The sequence below is a fragment of the Columba livia genome, chromosome 8, assembly GCF_036013475.1.
Source record: "Columba livia isolate bColLiv1 breed racing homer chromosome 8, bColLiv1.pat.W.v2, whole genome shotgun sequence".
Classification (NCBI taxonomy): Eukaryota; Metazoa; Chordata; class Aves; order Columbiformes; family Columbidae; genus Columba; species Columba livia.
The window spans coordinates 27172930-27199350 of record NC_088609.1 but is presented as its reverse complement, the minus strand read 5'-3'; the positions used below and the strand labels follow the sequence as shown (position 1 = coordinate 27199350).

The following is a 26421-nucleotide window of genomic DNA, read 5'->3' as shown; positions in this document are numbered from 1 at the left end:
ACCTTAGCATACTTAAAGCGAAGATGTAAGGGGCTGGTTATCAGGACAAAGCAGAGTGTCTTTGCCATCCTGTTAGTTCTTGCCTTGTCGGTAAATCTGAGCAGCACTCCTCCCCTCCAGGCGAGCAGCAAGGGAGCTGTGTTGCTGATTCAGCACTGTGCACCTGCAGAGCTCTTAACCCCTGTCTCGATCCTGAAACCCAGAGCTTTTACACAACTTTTTACACGTCTCTGGACCCTGGGTTTTTTACCTTAGAAGAGTGTGCCCAGGAAACCGCATGGAGTATAAATAGAGGGTGACTGGGTCTTGTGCTCTGACCCTATTACTTAAACACACACCTCAACTTAATAGCCTTACTAATGAATGCCAGGTTGGTACAAGCTTCTCTGCTGTATTCTTGGGTCAGGTTTTTTGCCTGCCTTCCCTCCACGCTTGCTTTACACCAATGCTGTCTTTGGCCTTTTGTCTAGGCTTTCTGCAATGCTCAGCCATGCAGAAAACCCCAGCGGGTCGGGAGCGAGCTGTGAAGAAGACACAGAACAGCTTTTGGGATGACCTTCCTGGCCAAGGCAGGAATTGAAGAGAGGAGCTTTGTTGCTGGACTCTGCAGGCAGACTGGTGCATCTTGCTGGGAACCGTCCCTCATCCCCCTATGTGATGCCTGAGTAGCGAAGAGAAAGCATGACAACGGGTATTAAGCTGTTGATGCTGCGGAGCAAGGTAAGTGGCAAAATTCTATTCAAGTAAACTATAAAGAAAATGGACTGGAGTGGAAAAGACGTCAACTGAGGAAAGAGAATTTTCTTAGAACAAAGTGTTGGGAAGGTGCAACTTGGGCCCAGTAACAGGGATTTTACCTCTTTCTGGGTATAGAGTAATTCCCAGAGACTGTGGAAAACATCCTGAGGTACTTAATAATCCCAGGATGAGTAAAATCATCAGCACCGTACAGGTGTGATAAAAGACCTCCATAAGTGTAGTGTGGGGTCATGGGGTCTCCAGAGCAGACCGGGAGGGCAGGAGGTACTGCTGAGACCCCACTGCACCCCAGGGTGCAGCTCCAAATGTCTGCTCCTGGAAGGCAAACGCACACGAAGAGCAAAGGGAGATGAGCTCAGAAAATACAGAGCTTATTGCAGAGAGAGTCTAAAAGGGCTATGGTCATTCAGACAGCTGAGTCTGTATAAGCAAGACCAGAAAAGCAGAGAAGTCAACTATTAAACTAAACAAGGTTACTACAGGATCAAATGGGTAGAAACTGTTCATGTATTTTTTCAAGTTGTGAATTAAAAGTTCTCAGCCAGCGGCACAGGGGAGAGCAACACAGGCTCTCTGCCGGGGGCGAGGGTCCCCGTGGGCTCAGGGCTGGATGCAGACGTGGTGGTGTCAGGTCTGGCGACAGCAGATCAGACTCCATGGCTGCAAGGGCCCTTTTTAGTCCTGTATTGCTGGGAAGGAAATGATGCAAAAGGGATTTTTAGATCACTGTTATTAATAGGCTGGAGATAGCTATAAATTAATACAGTTTGGGTGGCGAAACCTGTGCCACTTCCACATCTGTGACAAGAATTACTTAAAACCAGCCTGTGTCCCCTGTCTGTTTCTCCTGCGCCCAGCGCTGCACATTGGGAGGAGCTGATGCTTCAGACGCTGATCACGTTTGGGTGAAATCTCTCAGCATTTGGCTGTCTCTGGTTCACCGCCTTCCCCTCGTGAGCAGCATTTCCACAAATGATCGGTGCCAGCCCCAAAATGTCTCCCTGCACACCCGGAGGAAAGCGTAGCACCCGCCCGCGTTCGCCGTGCGCTCATTGCCGGCAGCCGGCTGGGCTCGAACCGGGGTCCCGGCTGACCCCGGGGGACTCCAGTTCCCAGCCAGCCCCGCGGCGCCGGCGGCCGTTACTGCCCCTCGCGCCCGGGGCGGCTGAGGGGAGGGCGGTGCTGGGCGGGCGCGGGCAGGGCTACATTTGCGTTGTGCGGGGATGCCGTCCCTTCTGCTCTGCGTAAGCGCAGCTCACGCCGAGGAGCTGTCCTAGCTTCCCTTCAGGTGAAACCACACAAATCCTTGGTCGTTTTCTCACTTCCCCTCTGAATATGCTTAACTGTGTTTTCACAGAATCAGAATCACAGAATCAATGTAAGGGACCTCAAAAGCTCATCCAGCGCAATCCCCCCAGATGAGGTTACACAGGAAGGTGTCCAGGCGGGTTTGAATGTCTGCAGAGGAGACTCCACAGCCCCCCTGGGCAGCCTGGGCCAGGCTCTGCCACCCTCACTGAGAAGAAGTTTCTTCTCAAATTTAAGTGGAACCTCTTGTGTCACAGTTTATACCCATTACCCCTTGTCTTACCATTGGTTGTCAATTGTTTTGCCCGGGACGCTGGCATAAGAAAGGTTTGAAGGGGGCTATTTTGCCCATGGAGAGCTGCAGTTCACCCCGCACTGCACGGCTAACAGGGCGCTGCACCCTCCTTTGCCACATGTGCAGTGCATTTTGTCTTCATGTACTGCTGTCACTTCCACAGACAAAAAAATAATATCTGTTCCGTAAAAAAATGGCATTTTTCAATACCCGGAAAAAACAGGGTCCATTAACCACAGTCACTTCTGCATGTTTCTCCTCTTATGACAGCGGAGGTTCAGAAACACAGGGTTTGACCCCTCAAGGTGCGCTCACCTGGGGCTCCGCATAGCCTGGAAATGTGGTGGGTTTGGTGTTTTTCTCCCAGAATCAGGATGCAAATAGTCAAACAAAAGTCTAATTCACTCTCCTACTTTGTCTCCCTCCAGACATAATATCATTTTAATTAAATTACCTTGCCCCAATGAATGAGAATACAAACCACAGATCATATTCCACACTGAATTTTTCCACAGCCTATTTTCTTAACATTCCTTTCTCTGCTCTTCAAGGTCTTTTAGGCAGAACACACGTGCTGTGTGAGCCTCTTTTCGGATACTCTAAGGATTAATTGAAGAACATGATGGAAGGAAGAGGAGAGTGTGAGTAAAATAGCTGGTTGATATTTTTATCCTCAAATGTCAGTTCATTACCAAAGTTAGAAAACAGCTGATGCAGAAATCTCATTATGGCCTCATTTAGAATGCATATTTCTTGAGAGACAAAAAAGATTTGCCTTGTGTGGCTTACTCGTCCAACACAAATATGCCACATTTTACAGTACGCTTTTGAGACGTGAAGTAAAGAGGTTTTTCTTTAGGGTGCAGTATATTTAATGATCTATTTAACTTGTTTATCTGAGTTTATTTAAAATCTAAAGCAGCGAAGACTCCTACTGCTCTCTATTCTCAACATTCCTGTTGATACTCAAGTCACATTATTTGCATAGTTTCTGTGAGACTTGGTTATTTATTTGGCAGCTTGTAGACCAGGCAAAATCAAATGGTCAGGGAAGTCACATCTACAGTCCTTTGCACAAAAGCGCAGATTTCCTGTGACTTTAGCGCTTGTACCAGTGTCTCAGTAGCAGTCAGGTGACTGGGATCTGTGTTCACAAGTGCAGCCAGGATGCAGGAACCTGCTTCTGGGAGTGGGACAGCCGCACGGGGCCTGGGACAGCCCCATGCCCGCTCTGCTGGCCAGAAATCAGGCTGAAGTCACCAGCGGGTTTGGTACGAATCCTCAGGTGGCTTGTAGCATCCCCCTTGCCTTGCAGAGAACAGCAAAGGTGTGGTTTGAGTGGTTTGACTCAGAAGGGAATTCTGCAAGTAAAACATCCCACTAATTTGTACTAAGCCAGGTTGTTAAGGATGCTCAGAAGATCACCATGGCTGAGCTGTGGCTGGGATGCAGCCCTGGTGCTGAGTTCTGCAAAGCCCATGTGTAGGGAGGCACAGGGTGTGTTGGTTGGTATTTTTTGCTTAATTTCCCTGACATTGGCAGTGTGTCATCCATGTAACACTTCTATGCCGTTAGAAAACATACTGAATCAAGGGAAATTTGGAAGAAGAAATTAGAAATTACTGTAATATAGAAGAAAGGTGCAGTTGCTGTAGAAATCTGCCAACATTTCTATTAATCTCTGTGGATGAGATTTTATTGCCAGTGGGCCAGACTTAGTCATCTGTAAGCACTTTGACTTGCACCTTACTGTACAGCAAATCCTGTAGGTATCTGCGGGTCTCCTTGTGAAATAAGGTTTGGTGCTCACACGAGTAAGAGATGTGGTTGTCCCTGGGAACTCCTGTCTCCATGTCCTCTCTTCACCGACTCCTGGGGTGGCACGGTTGTGCTGTCCTTAGTGGCTCCTCCTTCCCATCACCCTGAGCCTGCGATGCTCCAGTTCCAGAGACAAGTGTCTACTATTCACCTGCAAGTTGACAAACTCATTCTAGACATGAGTTTCACGTAGCTTTGTCGATTTCCTGATACCTGGCCGTTCCTATTTCTCACCGTGTGTCAGTTTCATGGGATCATCTTCCGAAAATGTCTGCGGATTTTTTGCCTTTCCCCCCGCTCTCGCCGTTACTACGTGCACCCCACTTGGTAGGAGGAGTAGAAATGTTTACAAGGAGGTCCCAAGAAGCTCAGCTCACGAATCCTGCACTGGGTGCTCCCCTCCGGCCGGGTGCCGCGGGCGGGTTTGCCGCCGCAGGTAAGCGCTCCCGGAGGGAAGACGCTCTCCGGAGGTGCCGGTCCCTGCTCCCCCCTCCCGCCCCCAGCCCGACAAGCCTCCCCGGCTCCCTCCCGAGCCTCCGCGGCGCGGACGCTTGCGAAGGAGCGGGGGGCGGCGCAGCGCTGCGCCTTTAAAACGGCCGCCATGACGCGGGCGGCGGTTGGCGGGGCCGTGTGTGGCGGCGGCGTCAGGCGGGCCGGGAGCCAGGCGGGGCTGCTCCCGGTGTCAAACTGAGCCGCCGCAGAGCGCCCCGCTGCCGGCGGGGGGGGCGGGAGCCGGGGGCTCCGCCGCTCCGGAGCAGCCTGTAGCAATGCTTTGGTTTAGTTGCTCGTAGGTAGGTTTTTCTGTCTTACTTCCCCCCACCCTCCGCCAGCCCAAAAATGACAATGTGGTGCAGTGCTGCCTGGCGAGCGGGTTCGGAGATGCTTGTGATACGGTGCACGCGTGTCACACAGTCCCGGCGGAGCCGTCCCCTCGCCCGCCGCGGCGTGAGGGCAGCCCCCGGAGCCTCCTGCCGGCCGGGCGGCTCCGCGGGAGGTGCCCAGCCCCGAGCCCGGGGCGGCTGCCGGGTCCTGCGCGGCCGGGGCGAGGGGACCCTCGGCAGTCGGGCTGCTGCGGGTGTCGTCGTGCAGTCACCTCAGGTGAACCAAGAAGTGATTCGAGGGAATGCGTTGAGTTATTGGGTCAGCGGTGAAGGAAGAAGCATCTTTTCGATTACTTTGTCACTGCTTTCTCGGTGCTTTACGTGCTGCTAGCTATATAATAAAGGGTCTTTTTTTTTTTTTTTTCCTTCCCTTAACAGCATTATTAATTGCTATCCGCTGTTTTTGCAAAGTTTTATCTGAAGAGTGTGATTTCCCTATTCTATACTTCCCAGAGCTCTGTGACATTTCACTGGTATCCATTAATGCTACAGCAAGAACATCCTGAGTCCTTGGTCAGCTCTTTGGTGCTCTCTGAGATAGAAATGGCTTACTTGAGAACAGAAAGAAAAGCCTCGGGCCATGCCTGCATGTTTGGTGGAGTGGTGGAAAAAAACTGTGTGGTGAAAGTATTCCAGCGTGCTGCGAGGCGGGAACAAACTGGATTTTCTCCTGTGTCCTTTGTATGCTCCTTTCCTTTTCAGAGTTCAGTTTACTGTGCCTATAGAAGAAGCTGTGCTAGTGCAGGAAGGATGGTCTTATGGATAAGATATTGATTTAGGCCTCAGGAGTTTGGTGCTCAGTCAGTAACTCTGCTGACCAGCTTTCTGTGTCAGATGGGTATAAGTCACTTTGTGCTCATCTGTAGCACTGATCCCGTATTTGTAAAGCAAGGCTATGGATTTCAAAACCTCACTAGGGCTAAGAGCATATGTCATATGTTTGGATCCTCTGTATAGCAAGGTGACTGAAGGCATAGTAAGTCCGTTTGATATCTAGCTATATGTTGCAGGTCAATCTCTGTATGAATATATAGCTTGATCAAAATTTTATTAGTTTCAAAAAGGATCAGATGTAACAGTACCTTCCTTGATTTTCAGGCATGACGTATTTCTTGTGTTTGAAGCGCAGGTCAGCTTTTCATAGTTTATTAACTATTATCAGCTTTGCCAGCCTTCTGAGGAAAACAGTTTTTGACAGCACCTTTCCTCTCAGGTGGAAACACGGTTGTGTCCCTGTAGAATGCTTGTTTCTGTTACATTATGTTGCTTTTTACATACTACCAATAATTAAACACAGCTTTTTTTCCCCCCTATTGATCAGTTGCTGAAGTAAAAGAAACCTCTATCCTCCCCATGCTAACTGTTGACATGGAAAACAAGGAAAATGGCTCTCTGGATGTCAAAAAGTAAGTGAATCCCTAGTGTTCAGTTTGTGTAAACAGCTCGTTGATTTTGGTTTAATGTGGTTGGGAAGGGTGGGCACCTCCATTTTCGCTCATTTCAAACCTCCCTTGTTCTCAATTACATTTATTGTATTTCAGCTTTGAAATAGAAGAGTTTTGGGCATGCAATTGATTAAAAGTGATACGTGGGGACTTGTATAGCAATGGAGAGATGTAGAAGCTAGTAACTTGAGTTAGGGGTATATCTTTTTCCATTGATTTCTCCTCTCAACCAGAGACTAAAGCAAGTGGTAGCGCTGTAACCAATACTCTGCTTCTGCTCCCCTGTTTGCTAGTGGCTTTTGCAGAACCAGTGTCTGATGGGTAGAAGTGTCCTGTGTGTAAGTCACCTCTGCTTCTTTCAGAGACACATGTACCCTTGTCTGCCAATTGCCCAGCCATCTGGAGCTGAGAAGCAGCAGCAGCATGTATCTTTGGTGTCAGTTCTCTTCTGGAACAGATATTTTAAGCTGTTTGCTGGAGAAGCCCTAAACTGCTGGGTTCTTACTTCAGACCTAGGGTTGGAATAAGAGGGAGACATGGTGTGCACTGCTGTACAATTTTCTTCAGTGTGGCAGAATGCAGGCTAAGGGATAGGAACTGTTTTGGACGTATTTCTGTATCCTTAAAGCTCAGCAATTCTTTAATTAGGACTAGCAATTCTGAATTAATTTATGAACTGAGGAGTGGAGTTTGGTGTGGAAAAACTGGCTTTATGGTTATAGAAGCCATTCTGAGATACATATATGCATATGTAGATATATTAAAAAGCAAAACACACAAAAAGATACTAGAGAGAATTCTTTGTCTTAAACTGCAACACTTTTGCAAAGCTGCATCTCATTCTTTGCCTTTAGTTCTCTTTTCCATAAGCCTTCCAAAAAAACTTGGCAATGCTTATATTCCCAGGCACTACAGTAATATAAATAATAATAATGATGATGGTCACTTCAGAGTACTGATAAAACACCTGATTATGACACAGCATCAAAAGATCTGATGGTGGCCATTAACATTAGCATGCTGCCCCTTCACTTGAGACATTGGTCATAGCACACCAACGTAAAATGCATTTCTCTATTCAGTGACTATGAATAGATAATAGCATGTATGTCCCTCAGAAGCCACCTTCCTCTGGCAGACTTGCTTTCTACATTGAGAGCTCCGTAGTGGGAGGAGAAGGCAGGCAGTCAAAGCAAAGACAGTTTACATTTAATCATTTCCTCACGAGGCTCAAGTGATAAAAGCTTAACTTCTCATTGTGAAGGTGGCTTTTTAAAACTGATGGGGATTGTCATTAAAATGACCAGGAGCTGTGGTTTCTGAATGAATGTATACAGTAAGTATGTGTGTGTATCTACAAAGGAAATATTTGCCACTTTCTTGAAGTGGTTATAAATAGATTGGGTAAAGTGTTTGTTCACAGCTAGGTCCTTTCAGGCCTTGCTGCTTCTGCCACATGATGGCAATAAAGGCACAGGGACAGTGGTGAAAAGCAGGCAAGCCTCATCTTTATTTATTAGTGGTGCATCTAGTATCTCATTACAAAGCCTAAAATGCCAGTCCTCTTAAGATTTTACAGCATCCGGGATGTGTGGCATAGACCAGTGTATGGCTAAGCCATGGCTTTTATATATTGCCTTTTCTTATCTAAAGAATAGAATCAGGTGCAGCAGCAGGGCAAGGAGGAACCTGTTAAAGTTTAGAAGCCAAATAAGCATCTGCGTGTGTATATGGGTTGAAATCCAGGCAGCCTCCAACAGTCCGCAACACACCTGTGAGTCTTCTGCAGCTGTAGCTGTGGAAATTGGCTCCACTTGAGGTCCAGCATGATGCTATTCCTTGAGGCAGGAACTTGCAATTATTTCCTGTGATCATTTGATGACTAAGGTAGAGCCCCTGAAGTCATTGCAGTTGAGCCTGGGATGGGGCTGGACCCAGCGGTAGTTTCCTAGTGGTAAAAGAGGAGCTACATGAAGAACCAAGGCATCTGCGCTGAAATACAAAATTGTGGGAAGGAGGGATTGGAATTTAGTTTGAAATTTAAGCGTCTTTGGGAAGTAAGCAAAGTACAATTAGGAGGCATCTTTACAGATTGAATATTTTGTTTGCTGTTTACGAAGAATTAAATTCAATATATTTTAGAAATTATTGCTGTTTAAAAAAAACACTGAGTTGTTGGGGTTTTGTTTGTTTATTTTTAAATTTAAGTAGAAGATGAGTCATTGAAAGCAATTGTCTATGTCTTAGGTAAAATGCTGCTTTTACAAATATGTGTAGGCTTTGTGTAGTGCATTTCACATCTTACTTCCTGAGCCTCAGAATGTGCACATCACTGAAAATCATAATTGTAAGGCATGCTTTGATTTAAAAAAAAAAAGCTGCATACAGCTCTGATAAGGCCAGATAGTCTCATTTTCAATTTTGCTGAGTGTTGCCTTTCTATGTAATCACAATCAGTGAAGCGATTACTTGATGAGCGAAAGTAAGAAACTGTGGCCCTTTGCTCATTGCTCTGAGATATGTGTATATTCCATGTGATAAGTGAAAGAAACTGCTTTTGGATAGTCAAGTGCAGCAGCTGCAGTGTGAGTCTCTAGGGCCAGAATTTTGTTGTCACATTGGCGAGTACTTTCAAAGAGTTAGGGGAGAAGCAAAAACCCTTGTACTCATGAGACCTTCTTCCCAGGACTCAGCTAGTTGTAGAAACTGGATTGTTGTAGGAACAGTGATGGGAGGCACTGTATGTGATTCTGTTCACTTCTCTTCATGGCTGGTTGGAAAAATGGTGGCCCCTTGATTCACTCAGTTATTTTGCTGAAAGACATACAAGTCTAGGCAAGACAGAGGCGGTGACAGCTGGAAAAGAAAAATTTGAAGGACAGAACAAAAATGCTGTCAGCAGAGTGTAATCTGTGTTTCTTTTCCAGCTGGTGCTGTTGAAAATCAAAGTCCTGCCTCTGAGCTTCAGGATCTGAAATGGACAGGATTCTGAAATCTGCCATGATCTGCATGTTTTTGATATTTCTTCATTAGCATTCTAGTTAAGCATGCAGAACAGTGGAAAATGTCTGGCATGAACTTTGGGAGTTCTAGCTGGAGAAACATGTTAAAGAAGCTCTTTTCTTTGATGTCTTGCTCTTCATTCTCCTAAATTGCTATAGGAAAGGCAATCACACTCACTGTGTGTCTTTTTACCAATAATCTGCAGATACACAGAGGTTACCTGAGACAGGGTGGTGGCAGGTTGAGGATGAGAAATGCAGGAGAAGAATAGTAATATGAATGAATATGATTGGTTGTTTTTGCTACTGTGGAAAGCAATTACCTGAGGTCAGTCACAGGAGGAATTAATTCTAATTGTGTTTAACAGATATTTTACCAGATTCATAGCTCTTTTTCAAGTCCATAGATTTGTTCAAGGATTAGTCCAATTTTGAGAAATTTTCTGTATTGAGCAATTAGTGCAGTCATTGGTGTTTCTTTTTTGTTTTGTTTTTGCAAGGTAAAGCTGGTTTCCAGGAGTTTCTACCCACGTTACAAGGAAGCACAGTCTCATCGGGGGAAAGTATAATCCACGTACTGCAATTCTTTATAACTACTTGGTAGCTGAAAACAAGCTGCAGTCTTGAAAGACAGGGATTTGGTACCTCAGTCACGGTAGTCTTTTTTCTCCAACTGCAAAAGCAGCACACTTGCAGGAAAAGATCCTGACTGATTACCTTTGGCTGATGTGAAGATTCATATGCTTTCTTCTTTTCTGAAAGGAGAGGTAACTCAGTTATCCCAGCATCAGGTCTTTGAAATGGAAGAGAACAGGGGTGACTGTTCTGTATCGGGGCAGGGGGGAGGTGTGTCAAAGGACACCTTTCCTGGAGGAACAGATGTGCATGGAGTGTGCACAAAGAAGCAACGCGTGCTCTGCACACATTTAGTGATTACTTGTCTGGATTTACACTTTGCAGTTCTGTAGAGAATGGGAGACCTCCGGATCCTGCTGACTGGGCTGTTATCGATGTTGTGAATTATTTCAGAACAGCTGGATTTGAAGAACAAGCCAATGCTTTTCAAGAACAGGTAAATCTGCTAGGAAATACTTTTTGACTGACATCAGTTTCTCACATTGCACGTTTTTACCATGGACCTGGTTATATGCTGTTAAATGGGGGTGAAAATCCCACATTAATGGGAGATTTGAGTTTGTTATTGAGTGAAAATCCATGGGACTATGATTTTTTGAGTAATAATATTGTTTTGCAAGGTGTAGATAATGGGTTGGAGTTTGTTTAAGACAGTCATCTGAAAGGTAAGGAATCTAAGCTGATTTTCTGGCTTGCATTCAGTCTCCCTGTACAACCCACTCAGTTTCACACTCTCATTATTTAAAATGTGAGTGGTAATTCCCTTCTTCCTTAGTGTACTGTGCAAATACACTCATGAGTATTTATAAAATCCAGGGCTCCTAAGAAGGAAATTGCTTTTGAAGACCTAGTGTGAAAAAGAGCCTGCTGTGTTGCATTGAACTTGGCAGTGCAAGTGAACAGGGAAAAGAGAAGCTGGCAACAAAGGGGAAGAATCTTTGTAGGCACAGGAGCAGCATGGTTGTAGGACCTGGTCTGAGAAAGGGGCTGGGTCTTCATTTCTGGGCTTTGTGTAACTGCTGATGCTAATGGATGGCTGCTTTTGGTAGTCATATGACCCTTTGTAGCCCCCCCATCAGCACACTGGTGAGGTGCTGTAGTGGGGCAGGAAAGGGCAGTTGGCTTACAGGGCCTATAGTCCACCTGTTCCATGGAGAGGGAACTTGTCCAAATTGTCAGTTCAGCGCCTTCCTGGATATGTTTATAGGTTTCCGTGTGACCGCCAGGAAATTAGTTACCAACACTTGTATTTAGTATCAAAGTAGATGGTTTGACTTTCCAAGACACTGAGCTAGTACAAGTTACCAGCAGCTTTGCAGGGAAACTTTACATCTGATGTGAAATAACATGAATTTTGGTCAGGTTAGTGTTGCTGACCTTCAGCACCTGGACAGTGAAATCCCATCTGGTTGTAACTGACGAGTACAACAAAGTATCACAACTTAGCTCTTTGTTTTTGGAGGTGAAAAACCCGGTGGTTGGGTAATTCTCTGGCAGGGTGCAGAGAGAGCTGCTACTAATTTTTCAGAAGTTGAAGATGAGTAAACAGGCAAAAATAAAAAACTATTTAAGTGTATCCATTCCTCAATACCAGCATCCATGTCTCCTCAACAGCCTTGGAGATGTGGCTTAAAAAATCACATGGGCAAAGTACTTGCAGCCTCTGGGTTTTTTGCCTTATACTGACAATTACCTCTGACTTTCATCAAATATCGTAGCTTCTCTGCACCTTAGTTGGCTTGTCAATAATACTGCAGTAATTACTACTGATCTTGCAGCAGCAAGGTGAGGCTAACTCATGAGTTTTGGCAAAGTAATTTACAACAGCCTGATGGAAAGCAGCATAGAAGTGAGTGTAAAGCTTTTATTAGTATTCTGCAGTGAGGGCAAGTGGCTTCAGGAGGATAGCTGAAGTAAGCTGCTTTTTAGCAATGTTTTGGCAAGGCTCTGCCAGGATAGCCATGGGCAGAAACATGGCTGTGATTCTGCTGCCAACTTCCCTTTGTGCCAAAGCCTTGGAAAGGGAGGCTGACAGCTGCCACCAACATACAGCCAGGAGATGTAGGATGGACACTCACAGCAGAAGCCATTGCCACTTCCTTCCCCCTCCAGTCCCTTGGCAGCAGGGGGAGCAGCAAGTGCCTGGTTCTCTGTTCCAGCTCTGCTAGCCTGTCCCCTGTCTGCCCCAGGAACAACCCTGTCCCTGACCTCTTACTGGGGTGGTGCTCTGTTTCCTCCACACTATTTACTAGCCACTAACTTTAACACTATATACTAACAGGATTTGTTACTACAATGTCCCAGGCATGGCAGTGCGGTCAGGTTCACTTTGAACCCTTAGCCATCCTCTGTCTGTAGAGTGACACGCATGCAGCTAAAGCTCTGGCTATCTCAGTTTTTCTCTGCCATTTGTACTGCAGTTTACCTGGGCCCCAGAAATCTAAATTAATTTGATGTGCCACTGTACAGAATATGTACTGGGAGGGGAACGAGGAATATAAATAGTAAAGTATTCCATTTCACCTACAACACTGGGAAACTGTTTTCAACTGAGCTGCTTCAGTAGGCGTAGCACAACAGTTTCCTTACAAAACATCCATAACCCAGAATGTGATAATGAGATCTATTATTACTTTCAACTTTCACACAACAATAACTGAGCTCAGATGTTCTTTTGATGAATCTGAATACATATGGACTCACCCAAAGCAAGTGACTCAGAATTTTGAAGACCTGAATTTTTCTCACATCATTTTAAGGAAAATAAGCAAATGTTGTAAGGACTGCAGAATGTTTTATTAAAACTATATTGTAAATGCTGGTAAGAAGTGATGATTGTATGATGATTATACATTATTCCTTCTTGGAGTTCCACTGATGTCAGCAAGTCAAAAGAGCTCACTGATGAAAATAGATTCAACTGGTATTGCCCAGTAACACAAACCCATAACATCAGCAAGCAAATCAGACAAGCCAAGAAGTTGGGGGCGCAGGATAACTGAAGAGAGAGGCAGACCAGATGCAGGATGGGGGTGTGAACACCTTCACAGAACTGCTGCCTGCCAGGACATGGCTGAGCTTTCTCCAGGAGGCTTGGGAACCTAGGGGGCTGGGGCTCACCCAAAGGCTGAAGCTGTTTGCCGTGTCTCAAGATACGTTAGTGCTATGCCTGACCTTCAGTATTGCCCATCTGGTTTCTTGACCGTTAGTATTGCAATAGCCAGATGAGGCCAAGTAACCCAGCGGCAGTTTGCTGGCTTCACTGCAAAGCCTTACCTGCGGGGAAACAGTTTGGTGACAGCTTGTGTCTGCTGTGGCTTTCCGGCAGAGCTGTGACATGGGGGAGCATGTGGGCATGCTGGCTGCCAGGTTTTCATGTTAGCTATATTGTCAGACCTTGCAGTGCTCAGTCACTTAAAGAACAGAAAGAGTGCTGGGACGACTTGAAGCTTAGTGGGATCTTTGCTTATTTGCTGAACACAATACACTAGTGCTGCTGGCGTCATCCTGGCACAGTGGGAAATTGTTGTTAGCCATAGTTGTGCAGAGGAGTACCTCTGCAGATGACATTAAAAAGGTAAACAGAAAGCTGGCTTTGAAGTTACATCCTGAAAAAAATCCAGTAAATAGAGAAGTGGCAGAGAAGAAATTCAGAGAAGTCACCAAAGCATACAAAATCTTATCTGGTGCCAAAACACAGAATGACGATGAAAAATCTACAGAAGCAGGTTTAAGTGGAAAACTGAAAAGAATTGGAAGAGGTAAAGCTTATAATACATACATAGATATAAACCCCTTAAATTCTGGATACATAATTCCTCATTTCTACCCACATATGTTTAGAGAATCAGTTTTCTGTTCAATGAAAGCCTTAGGAGTTGCCAGCATTTCTAGAATCTATGGGGAACCCCGTGGAAGAAGAAGGGAAAGGCATAGATGCTTTTTTCCTATTCTTGAAGTTTTTTTTCCTGTCCTGGGTACGGAATTTACTTCATTGGGATCCTACCAGGCTGGAGGCTGTTCTTCTTCCATAGCATCACTGAACGGCAGCAGCAAAGGCAACTTCAGATTGGTCATAGTAATGAGCAAAATACTCACTGGTGTCAAAACTCCCACAGAAAGGATTGTGATAAATGGATAAAAGAGATTAGAAACTGGTTTTAACCATGAAAATTATCAACAGTAATTGGGAAGAGACATCTGGTATAATTGAGTAAAAAGTTATTTGAAACATTTTTTCTTTTAGAAATAAATGTTACATGAGGGCTCAGCAATCATACCTTTTGGGGAGATTTTAAAGAAATCCCACTTTCAGCTGATCTTTGACTATGTTGTGGTTTGTCCATGTATTTTGTATTCATAAACTTTATCAAATCAACTCTAATATAAGTCTTTCTCTTTTCACTTTGAGTTGTACTCAAGGACAGAATCTCTGACATTTCTAAAGCAACATTTAATATTTCTGAGGCAGATGCTGCAATGGGATAAATAGATGTGTGGTGTTTATAGTATTTATAAAAATACAAAATTTTGGCAATGTATTGTTATGAACAACAACAACATATGCAAGCATTTGAACTGGTTGTTGGCTATTGATAACAAATTCAACATTTACTAGTTGTGGTGTGTTGTTTTCGTTTTTTTTTTTAATTAAAAGTAAAAACCCCCATGCATCAGCAGAGTGAAGTCCAGTGCAGGCAAATGCCAAAGGCTACATCCTTCTTTGAGCTTCGACAACCTTGGGAGGCCTGGCTCTGTTGTGAGACACCAGTCAATGCACTATTGCATTATTGTGTTGGTGTAGCCCCTGTTTCCTGAGTAGTGCAGTGTGAATGAACAAGTTGGAGTTGTCGAGACCTGAGCTGTTGTTTTCAGCCTCTTCCACTGTAAGTGGAGGAAGGAAAGTTCCCTCAGAGTGTTGAGCTCTGCAGTTAGGCCCTTCTAAAATTTCTGATGGCAGGAGTCTGTTTTTTTCCCCACAGGAAGCATGGGAAGGTTGGCCTTTTAAAGAGAGCACCTGCAGTTGATAGCAGATGCTGACTAGTCCAAACTTGCATATCGCTATCAATGGTAATTCTTGTGAAATGCACTTCATAAGCCACCTTCTTAAGAGTATCCTTACCTTAATGGCTGATAATTAGGCAATCTGCACATGTACCTATTAACTTGAAACAGCTTTACAGGGACAGAATTTTAAAATAAGGCTCATTTGGGTTTTGTGCTTGACTAAATAGTACTTATGCCTTGGTCAACACAGGTGAGCACTTGAAAAGCAGGCAGCAGAATTTAGCAGCTACAAACATAGTTTCAGGAAAATAAAAGCTACTATTTCTTTTCTCATTGATTCCCTGTAGTAGTCTTCCATGTGTTGCATGACTGTTCTCATCTATTAGATTTGTACATTTGTCTTTATCCACTCTTTAATTCTTCTTATAGGAAATTGATGGCAAATCATTACTGTTGATGACAAGAAATGATGTACTGACTGGACTTTCATTAAAACTGGGGCCTGCGCTGAAAATCTATGAATATCACGTAAAACCTCTACAGACACAACATCTAAAGAATAACTCTTTGTAGCGAATTGTCTAATTGGGGTCCTGTTGTGCCTCAAACAATAAATAAGCAATTTGGTTTCATGTGATGGAACTTTGTAAAGACAGAATATATCTATTAAGAATTTAAACCAAATTACAATATATATCCTATTGGATAGAGTTGGCAATATACAATATACTGAGTCTGAACTGAGAGAGGTGGTATGTATTTTTTACATAGTACATAATGGTTTTCTCTTTTAGGAATTGTCAATGAGCATGTTGAGATAGCTGCATCGCTGTATCAAGAACAAAAGGGACGTATGTCATTCTCATTTTTGGGCCAGACATCTTCTTTATTTAATGAATTAAAATACCAAAAATAGAAACGAAACCCAAATAAAGATCACATGCATCTTCGGGAGAGAAAAAACAATTGAAGTAGGTTTTGGTTTACCTTGAAGAAATACTAAAATTACTACTTATAATTTTAGGATGAGACTGACACTTGCCAACTCACCCTTTTTTGCAGAGGGTCCTATTTTGACCTTATTAAGGTTTACTTGTGATATGCTGCAATGTTTAAAGCTGTACATATAACTAACATAACCCCTTCGATAGCAGAAGGCATTGCTGACAGGTGAAACTGGCTTGTGTATTTTTTGCTGTCCTTTAAATTTTCAGCTTGTTTTCACCTGTTTTTAATAGTAGTCCTGTGTAAAGCATAGTTGGTTTTAAAAAGTTTGTGTTGCTTTGCAAAACAAAACTCTTTCATTTTATTTCTTACTTTTAATTTATGATAACTTGTTTTCTAACATTATGCAGAAATTTGTAAAAAGAGTAAAATTCTGCACATTTTTAATATTGTCTGTCATTGGTGTTGTAATGGTTGATTTTTTTTTTAATGCTTTACTTAACAGTTTGAATACTTTGTTTTAAAAACTGAAAGAAGCTGTCTCATCACTATACGTCTCTGTTAAAAGAGAGTCTTGTTTAATCTGTTTGTACCAGTTCCCTATTTGATAGGTCGCTTGCTATATTCCAATAAAGCATTGCTTATGTTTGGATTCAGTTTACTTTACAGATCTTTTACTTTCTCTATTTCTTTGTTGTGGTATATTTTAGCTCCTGTTTTTCTCAATTTTTCCATTAAAAAGCTACTAAAACTGACTTAATATTCAATGTTCTTGTGATTACTTTTAACGCCACCTACCAAGATATTTAAAGATTTCATTATTTTTGCTTTTTCTTATCTAGTGTCATACACTGCTGAAGGAAAGAATATGGAGGCCTGGTCACGGTTCACCAGTAACATCTGTACTTCTCTTACCCCTTTCCAGAACTGTTGGTGGTGCAGAAGCAGGGTGGTTTATCCCAATACATAGCGCCATGTTACTGAAAGATGAATTTAATATTCTCTTTTTCTCTGTTTGCGTGTTTGCTGTGGGATTGACACATTTTGTAGATCTATGGATGACACAGAATTAAAAGTAAAACATATGTATTGCATCAGGGAGTAAAAGTCTCCACTGTACAGTCATGTGAGCTCATTTTGGTGATGACTGAACACTGTGCTTTCTTTTAACATGTTTTAATGAGCAAATGAATTGCATTCAGAACCATCCAGATTGTATTCCCCTTTTGATCAGCACTGCTAACTGGTTCATACAAGCAGAGGCCCAACAGAAACCTCACAGCAAGTGTGAAAGGGAGTTTGGAGGATACTCAGAACTGTAACAATTGATTTTCACTGCCCCTGATCTATATTGCAGTTTCCCACTGTTCTCTGAGCTTCCTAATGCTGCTGTTTTCTTTGTGCAGGTGACCATTTTGATTTTTGTCTGTTACTTTCCCCTTGCTGTTTCTGGGAGAACAAAAAATCCTTTTAAAAGAGACTGGAGGGTTTGAAAGAGGAAGTCAAAGCCAGATTATTTTTAGCTACCATTCCTCTTGCAGAAAACACAGCTGCTGTTGAGACGAGGAAGCGACTGATGTGCAATACTGGATACCATTTCAATACTGCAGTTCTGAGTGTCGTAGAGCTGTGCAAGAATCCAGTTTATAACGTGCCCTTCGTGTGCCCGCAGCTAGGAGAGAGTCACCCTTCCTCAAAAGCCCTCCCTGTGCTTTGGGTGGTGGTGAAGCTGCCAGGTGTCCAGCTGCTCAGCTGATTCTGGGTGTGAGAGTGATGATGGTCTGAGGCTGTGTTCCTTTTCATATGATAATTATTATAACAAGGTCTTTTTTCTTAGCCCCTATAGTTAAGGAATTGTATGATTTACTGCTGTTCATTTGTATCCTCCATGTGTTGAATACTTACTCCCAGCATAACACTAGTTGGTAGATGCTGTAAATTTGGGGAATGCAGCTGTAACCTCAAACACCTGGAGAGCCCAAGGGGAGCACCATGAAGACTGTAAGTGGCCCTTGGTCTCCATGTGAGAATTCCGTTGATCTGAAGGCTGCTGACAAGAACTGGAGACCGCTGTTGTGTTTATATGCTGCACTCATTAGCATCTTTGTTAAAGGAACAGTCAGCAGTTGTAACTGCTGTATCATCACTTCATCTGCTGATAAGGCAACAACAAATATCTTGACATTGGCAAGCTTGCACTCATCTCAAGATGTTCTCTTCCCCTTTTCAGATGATTGCTGTAATTCAGCTGCCCCTCTAGAAACACTCTGCAGTACTTGCTATGTCGATGATGGCCCTGACTTTGTAGCAGCTAAATTGTACCAAAAAAGTGAGGAAAGGCTCATCATTTGCACTGATCTCTGATTCAAGAGTAACCTTGCTTTGTCTTGTGCTGGTGGATTGCAGCAGGAGGAAGGAAATAAGGAGTAAGGAACTTGTCACTGAGTTTGTTTCACAGCTGATGACCAAACCATAGGGGAAAGTGTGGAAGCAGGTGTGTACCTGGGTGTAGCAACCCTCTTTTGCAAGGATACTCCTACTCTCTCCTTTTTTCTGTATAAATAACCACATGCCAGTTTGCCTGGGCTTCTCCACCTGGAAATATGTGTAATCTAGAAGATTTAGAACATTGCAGGAGTACAAGGACATTAAGACTTGCGATCTTTTCCAGACAGATGTAGATGTTAATGTTGGAATTGACACCTAATGCTGCTATTGAGAGGCAGCAAAGCCTCCTCAGTGCTCAGGCACTCTGGTTTCTGCTGTTATGTTTCCCTCTGCACCAAAGGTTTATCTCCCCCTTCTTTTTCTAGTTTTGAATGTCTCCAATATTGTTTGGTTTGGGTTTTCAGCTCTAAAGTAGCCAGACAGGAAAGATACTTGTCCTCACTGATTTTATTTTCTGTTCTCTCCCTTCTTTGAATTGCCTGATATTTTTTATTATTGTTATATTTCTCTGTCCCTGCCTGCTGATTCCCCCTGCCCCCATCTTCCTTGCTTATCTTCTAGTATCTCTTGCCTCTGTTACTTTATGTTCCTGTTCCAGGCTGCCCGCCCTGTGCACCCCCATCTGTCAGGACCTGGGCAGGACAGGGAAGCATTTACTTGCGGCAATACCTGACCTGCTATGGTCAGCTGGTGGACTGCACGCTTGCCTTTGCTTCTCCCCAGGGCTGTGAAGGGCTCCTCCAGCTCTCTCTGGCAGGCAGCAATGGGGCGGGTGCCCCTTTCTTGGTTCTCTCCACCACTTGTGTTTTGGGAGCCTGGCAGAGGTCAGCTGCTGTGCTGGAGTGCAGGGTGCGCTGGATCCTGAAGGGAACACGGCAGGTTTCAACTCCATGCAGCTGAGAGTTTGCAAGTCTGTAGTAAAACTATGTGACAACTAATCCCACCTCATGTTGATTCTTATTTGGTTGCCATAGATCCAGTTGCACACCAGCTGATATAGTGTCATTTAGATGTATATTTATATATATATATATATGTATACATGTATGAGACCAGGTGTGTGTACATGCACTCAGGTACGTGTGTGTCTTTTATTTCTCAACATCTTATAAATGTTAAGGTTTGGTCTCAGAATCACAAACCAGTTTATATCTTAATTACAGCTGAGATGTGAGTTAATATTTTTGATTCTATAACTGGAGACATTTCATAGGTTTCCTTTCTAGATACAGCTGTGTGCTTTCCAGAAAGAAAATGGTTGGCTGTTTTATGTATGCAAAGAGTGGAATTCTAACTTCAAAAGTACTTATATTGAGATTTCTAGCCAGAAAGGAGTTTTTTTGGTCACTTTAAGTGAGCTCAGTTCAACTTAAAATCAGGGTTCTGTACTCCTGGTAAAAGCAAGATTATTAAAAAAAAAAAAAAAGGACAACTTTAAAGAGGGGAAAAATGTGGCTGTAATAGTTAATAAAAACCGACAGGTTTAAATGTATATTGGAAAATGTGTAGCCTGAATATATATAGAATAACACAGCCAGTGAAGACAGATAACTTGTACCGACCCTGAAGGTGACATTTAGTCTCTGGTTTAGATATTGGCTAATGAGTTTAGCTGGTGCCTTTTATCTGTGTGACATCAGCTGTACGTGGAGCATGATCAGCAGCTGAGGAGGTTTGTGGTTGAACTGTCCTGGGCAGTTACCAGAACTGAACAGGATGCCAAAAAATAAGGCACTAAAATGATGGTAAGATGTTTGTGCACCCGAAATACCCTGTTTCTTGGTAGGAGGCCCCAGGTGCTATAAACTAGTGGGATATGGCCCAGGACTAGAAAGGTCCATGTTATCAGCAAGAAGATACATTTTAAATGACAATTTTACAATCTGCTAGCTGCTGCTTATTTTCATCAAGTGTGATTTCATCAGGAAAGCATCACAGCTGCCCCTGAGTAAAACACAGTAAGCAACTGGAATAGCTCCTCTGGACAGGAACTGAAAAAAGTGTCACTCTCAATTAAAATAATGCAAGTCCATTGCAGAGATTGAATCCAATGAAGCCAGTGGGAGTTTGATCAGGTTTCAGGCCCAAGTAAGTCTGGCTAAGTCCCATTTTCAAGAACAATTTATGCCATTGTTATCTGAATCTAATCGCCGTATGGAAAATCTGGGCTTCTTCCGATTGCCTGAGTACTTTCTTTAGAAGCAGCCTGCCCACGTCAGTGACTCAGGTCTGCAGTGCTGGATGGAGCTGTGCCGAGATGCCTTTAAAGGCTTGCTGAATGTCTGCGTGTTTGTGGAGGTTTATAGGAACCACATTTCATGAGTGTACGCATGTGCTTGTTGCCACGAGAAAGTCTAAATAAACAACTGGTTGCTTCTTTTTGTCCTTGTTCAGCCATGAAGGTTGGTCCACTGCTACCTTACAAGTGCACAAATGAAGTGCAAGCAGTAATAATGCAACAAGTTTCTCATAAGGTAGAAAGTGGGTTGTGAAGAACTACTTTGTTTAGAAAGAGCTCAATACTGAAATGCTCATTAAGATCCTTTTTCATATATTTGTAACTGTCATTTGGAAAAAAAGACTGATTGCTTTTTGAGGTAAAATTGGCTGAACTAGAACTTATTTATTTTACTTACAATGTTTGCATAAGTAGTAAATGGTTTCATTTCTTATTTGGCAAGCAGTCAAACACTGGTTTATTTTTCAGTGTTGCTCTTTATTTGCCCTTAAAAGATACATTAATAAATTACAAGCACCTAAAGATAGCAGAAATAGCAAAACATAAGCCCACAAGCACAATACCACACAACCAAACAAGGTAAGAATGAATGTCCCCGGCAAAAGCTAAAAGTGTAAATAAATAAAAAGATAGGCATTGTTTGTCTGTCTAGCTTTCTCCCTGCCCCTTCCGAAAGTAATAGGGTTACTTAGGTTTACTCCTGCCTGCTCAGAAGTCATGATAAGATCACATGAGACTAAAAAAACCTCTTTAATTAAACTTACAGAGATAGTCCAAAACCTCAAACACCTCAGTGATTAATATAGAAGTAATTATATAGCAACTGTATAGTCTGAGGAGTAGCAGCAGCAGCAGCTACGCAGTCAGAATACTTCCAGAGAAATTAGTTAACAGCTGTAACTATTCACACTGCAAAGGAAATAGAATAGAAACTTATTTCCCCCCCCATTTCCTTCACAAAGAAATCAGTGTCTGACTGATTCTCTATTCAGTTTCTGGGTCAGACCCTCAGCTCTGTAGATCAGCGTGGCATCAAGAGGTTACATCAATGAAACATCTGGTCTCATGCCTGTATATAAATTTTGCTAAAGGAACATTAATAAATAGAATATACAGAGTTGCTGATTTTACATGTCAAAAACATATTACAGACATTATCGAATTCATTGTTTCATTAAGATGTCTGGGAATAGCTGGTTTAAAAATTAATTGACTGTAATGTTTCCGGCTGGGATTTTCAAAAGAGCATGTGGAGTTTCAGTCTGCAAATCGCACTGAGATTCAGGGTCAGACTTTGATTTCTGAATTCTTGAGGGTCCTTCAGAAGCCCCAACCTCAGGATTTCATAGAGGGAAAAGCAGTCAGCAGTGGAAGCGGCTGATAAGGAGGTACGTTGCTGGGAAAGCCATACTGTGAGGTTACCAGGAAGGTGTGAGTGTAGCCAAGAGGTTTAGTTTCCCTGGGCAGCTGTCAGTACAAACTGACTTTGCCTCTCATCTTTTAGCACATGGGCTTGTGCTTCTAAGAACTTCTTCCTGCCAAGTGTGCAAGTGCAGGAGCCATAGGGAGTTTCCACTGGAACCAGAACCTGAGGAGGATGAGCACAAACAGGTCATTTCTGAGACAGGGGAGTGCCAGCACTGTCACAGCAGGAACTGCAGCTGTTCACCTCCTCTCCAATCACCCCCAGGCCCTTCCCCTCTCCTATGAACCCCAATGGGAGATGTTGCTGTTATCTCAAGTGAATGTGGATCTATAATGTCCACCTGAAAGAGGGCAAGGGTAGAGTAGGATGGCAGCAGAATCAGAAGACTTAGGGAAGGAGACTAGAAAATGAGCAGGCTTTAGATCATTGGTGCAAAATGAAATAACCCAGTTTCTCTCTGTCACATGAGGATGACACAACAGACTGCTACGCTTTAAGGCTGTATATTTCCTAAGAGTTTAGGCAAGCTGTGTTTGGAGCATTTACTTACTTCTTTGTCGTTGGTCAAGCCTAGGTTCTTCATGTCTACAACATTGTAAAAAGTGTTGTTCAAGACGGTTTCTATGACCTGTACCTGAAACCGTGAAAACAGATGAGACAATGAATTTGGGCACCTTTTCAGCCAACAGCCTGGCAGTCTTGTCACTGACTGTAAAGAAAAGCAATGCACCACTCCTCCCCACACCTACAGTTGATAAAATGCAATCTGTTGAACCTATAGGCCATTTTAGGACTGTATAAATGTAACTCCTCCTGCATTTATACAGACCTAAAATTATATTTGGCCCTTTGAAGGCAACTGTGAGGCTGATGTGGCCTCCAGTGAAAATGAGTTTGACACCTTGGCCACAGACAATGTTGCAGCATGCCTCTCACTTTTACCCATGTCCTGCCAAACACTGATATTCTCCCCCATTATGTTCACAGCCAGGGAGCAGCATATGAACTTCTTGGGGTGTTTATATTTTTTTCAGACTATCTAGCTGTACCACCAGTTTCCAGTCTGTTTTAGAGCTGTCAGATGAACTATTAGGCTCATTTTGGTCTTGTCGGTGTCCGATTAATGTTCACTATTGTTTAAATAAAACAGCAGCAGGAGGAATGAAGATACCTGTGGCACTTTGGAAAGGATATACATCTGGATACTGTTGACAGTCTTCTGGTAAGAGGGTGAATATTCCCCACAGTCAGGTGGCCCAGCAAAGGCTTCAAGGATACACTCGCGGACTTTGTTCCTAGAGGTAACACAGGTTCTTACAAAACTTTGTATCGGCTGTTTCTGCCTAGATCCATAATTTTTTACTGTGGTGGTGGGGAAGGGGGGGTTTGTTTGTTTGTTTGTTTTTAGTTTGGTTTTAATTTTCTCTGTCTTTTCTGACAAAGACATTGCCTGTGCGATTTCATGGCCAAACAATTTCTTCATCCTGTCACCTCCAAATTCCCACCCCCTGCCACAACTCTATAATTCACAAATAGGTGTTTTGCTACAGGTATTGAACAAATTAGCTGTTAGTTTGTTCTCCTAAAGTGCTCTGTACTGAACACCGAACTGTCCATTTACGTGCTGTCCCTTGATGCACCAGCAGAGAGGGAGTAACCCCCAGGGCTGCCGCTCGCCCCCGGGACCACGGGCTTGGTGCTGCCACTGAGATCTGCCAGAGCGACCGGTGCACAGCGACTGCACATCGGGCCCTTGCACCTTCTGTACTGCATAGAGGGACGATAGATTAGGTAATAAACATTATTTGATTTGACACATACCATATGCAATCGAAGTCAAAATCCCTACATTCGCCATATGACCATTTGCAGAAGAGCTCTCCACATAAAATCCTGTCGTGCCTTTCAGGAAGTGTGGTGTGTTCATTCTTAAAGAAGCCTTCGAACCCAGACTGTGTTGTTTTCATAAGTTTCAGATCTTTAATTCCAGAAAAAAGAACCAGAGGACCTGTGATCCAAAAATATGAGACGGTGTGAGCTCCTTTTCAGGCAGAGAGAAACCTCTGGGTAAGAAACCTCACAGTGACACTCTAGGACTCACTCATGTGCTCCTGTCACAAACCAGGTACTTAAAATATCAATTTCTGCACACTGATGTTAGCAGAAAGGTAAGAAATAAGACAGAAATTACTGCAATCAGGGCTCAATCTATAAAACAGAGGATCCCATCAAATGACCTGCAGTCAAGGTGAGCCAAGGACACTGTTTATCTCACCTCCTTGGAACTGGGACATGCATTGGGTTGTCTCTCACTGATGTCAGTGCAGGGACTACTAATTGCTCTAAAGGGAAATGAAATAAGCTACTAGTGCTGTGGGGTGCAGGAGAGGTGAGGCGAGCCTTTCCTAATGACAGATGAATGTAGAAACTCTCTGTGCAAAGACTTGAAGCCTCAGCCAAAAATTCACTTTGCATACCCATCCTGTTGTGGGTTTTGCATCCCTAAAAACAAGAGGGCGAGGAGCCAGGGCAAATCCCTGCAGTTCAGCTAATTAGGAACTGGCACTGATGCGGATGCCGCCCACAGGTTCAAACTGACAGTGTTTTTCCTCTTAGCCACTATTTATAAAATGTGCTGTTGTAGATCAGCATTGCATGGGTGGATTATAATATTCTGAAGACCAAACCGTTCCGTCCTGAACTTTTTCTTTTAACATATTTTGGATGGTGACTAAAAAATTTCAAGCGATCAGTCATTTAGAGCACACAAAACTGATAACTGAAAATTTCACTGACCAGAGCTGCCAAAAAAGCAGATTCAAAGAGAAACTTCATGGCACAGAGGCTTATCCAGAGCCTGTACAGTCAGTGGCTGCAGCCCAAGCTGCTGTTTCTGTGCTGCTCTTGGTGCTCCCACCAGCTAGTTCAAAATTAATCCTTGAATACATCTGGTGCATGGTAATCCTGCCTTTGATTGGGAAGACTGATAGACTTGGTCTTTAAACTGTGTCTTTGCAGGAGTTTATACTGGAAATAATTCCAGTGTGATGGATATTTCTAAATGACACGATTGTGTAGAGAGTTTTTTTTTAAAAAAAAAAACAACAAACAACCCTGCTCTGTCACTGGAAATAATCAAAACTGTATTTTATCTGTTTCTCCTATGGTTTACTTTCATTATTGTTTTTCAATGGATCCAAGGAGGTGTGCCTATAATTTTGGCTACATCCTTGTTATTTACTAAAGCTTCAAAAAAATCTGAAGAAGAGACTGTTCTTGGACAGGACACTCTGGGGTTTGTTCAGATCTTCATGAACTCATTGCTTGGGTATAAGATTGTAAGGCACAGGTATTAACGTAGCGCAGATACTATCAGTGAGCCTGAGGATGTATGTATCTCGTATTCAAATGCGCAGCCTTGTTCGAAAGAGCTCTTTGCAATGAATGATTTACTGGCACACTGGCTGCCTCTGCAGCCATCGACCTGAAGCTCGTGCTGAAGAACATAAAACCTAGGCAGAGTTTTTGAGGTCAACGGCGTGTGCTGTGCTCTCAGTATGTTTTGTGCTGTCTTTTCAGTTGTCTAATATTGACTCTATTAAGTTACCTACAATGTTTTCACTTTCCAAAAGAGTCTGAGCGTTTTATCAGCCGATAAAGCAAAAAAATAAGCTTGTAATTCTATTAAGCCTCACTAGGTGTCTTTTAATGACGAGAAAAGTGTTAAAAGATAGGATTAACTGAGAAATAAATATCTTTGTCTGGCTGATAGGTGCATAGGAGGGTGCTAAAGGTAGAGAAGGTTCTCTCATAAGAAAAAATAAGAAGGATTTCAAAATTTTCTCTTTGGTTATTGTTCACCTAGGCAGGGAATCCTAAAGAAACAGCTAAAGGACTACATGAGGGGAAGACTAAGAAGGAAAGGCAGTTTCTTCAGTAAGCCCTCAAGGCTTTTTGTTTGTGTAGAAACTGAAATAACAGAATTCCATGCTGAATTTTCAAGATGGTGAAAAATTTATATTCAACCTGTACGTTAAGAGCAGCAGCTTTTCCAGAAAGCATAGCCTTTCAGAACTTGTGTCTTGTCTGCAAGGGAAGCTGTTCTTGCCACTGGTACTAACCCTTCCATGTTAGGAAAATATGGAGAGAAGGCAGGATGGGGAACAGTTCTAAGTTACGTTAGGACAATAATAGACAGATACTGAACTAAGG

General features: G+C 43.2%; 2 protein-coding genes across 5 annotated transcripts in view; one reads left to right on the top strand and one right to left on the bottom strand.

The window, feature by feature from the left end:
• Nucleotides 1-390: 390 nt before the first annotated feature.
• Nucleotides 391-21913, top strand: SAMD13 (sterile alpha motif domain containing 13). 4 transcript variants are annotated; one of them, XM_065072679.1, is made up of 5 exons: nucleotides 391-720; nucleotides 2914-3003; nucleotides 6383-6467; nucleotides 10469-10580; nucleotides 15581-16851. In XM_065072679.1, exons 2-5 carry the CDS (start codon nucleotides 2982-2984, stop codon nucleotides 15722-15724), a joined length of 363 nt encoding a protein of 120 aa, XP_064928751.1. In that variant the 5' UTR covers nucleotides 391-720; nucleotides 2914-2981; the 3' UTR covers nucleotides 15725-16851. The 4 variants fall into 4 exon arrangements, 3 of the variants coding, with proteins under 3 accessions (XP_064928751.1, XP_064928750.1, XP_064928752.1); XR_010474394.1 differs by lacking the exons at nucleotides 391-720; nucleotides 2914-3003 and adding exons at nucleotides 4448-4616; nucleotides 16939-21913 and having other exon boundaries at nucleotides 15581-16122; XM_065072678.1 differs by lacking the exons at nucleotides 391-720; nucleotides 2914-3003 and adding an exon at nucleotides 4448-4616.
• The window catches only part of LOC102096622 (uricase), a 25359-nt gene continuing 20177 nt past the window's right edge, over nucleotides 21240-26421 (bottom strand). The window contains exons 5-8 of the mRNA XM_065072677.1: nucleotides 24031-24217; nucleotides 23381-23504; nucleotides 22760-22843; nucleotides 21240-22371 (exon numbers count right to left, since the gene is read on the bottom strand). Of these exons, the coding sequence (XP_064928749.1) occupies nucleotides 22234-22371; nucleotides 22760-22843; nucleotides 23381-23504; nucleotides 24031-24217 (533 nt within the window). The 3' untranslated portion in view covers nucleotides 21240-22233. The remainder of the gene's footprint in view (nucleotides 22372-22759; nucleotides 22844-23380; nucleotides 23505-24030; nucleotides 24218-26421) is intronic.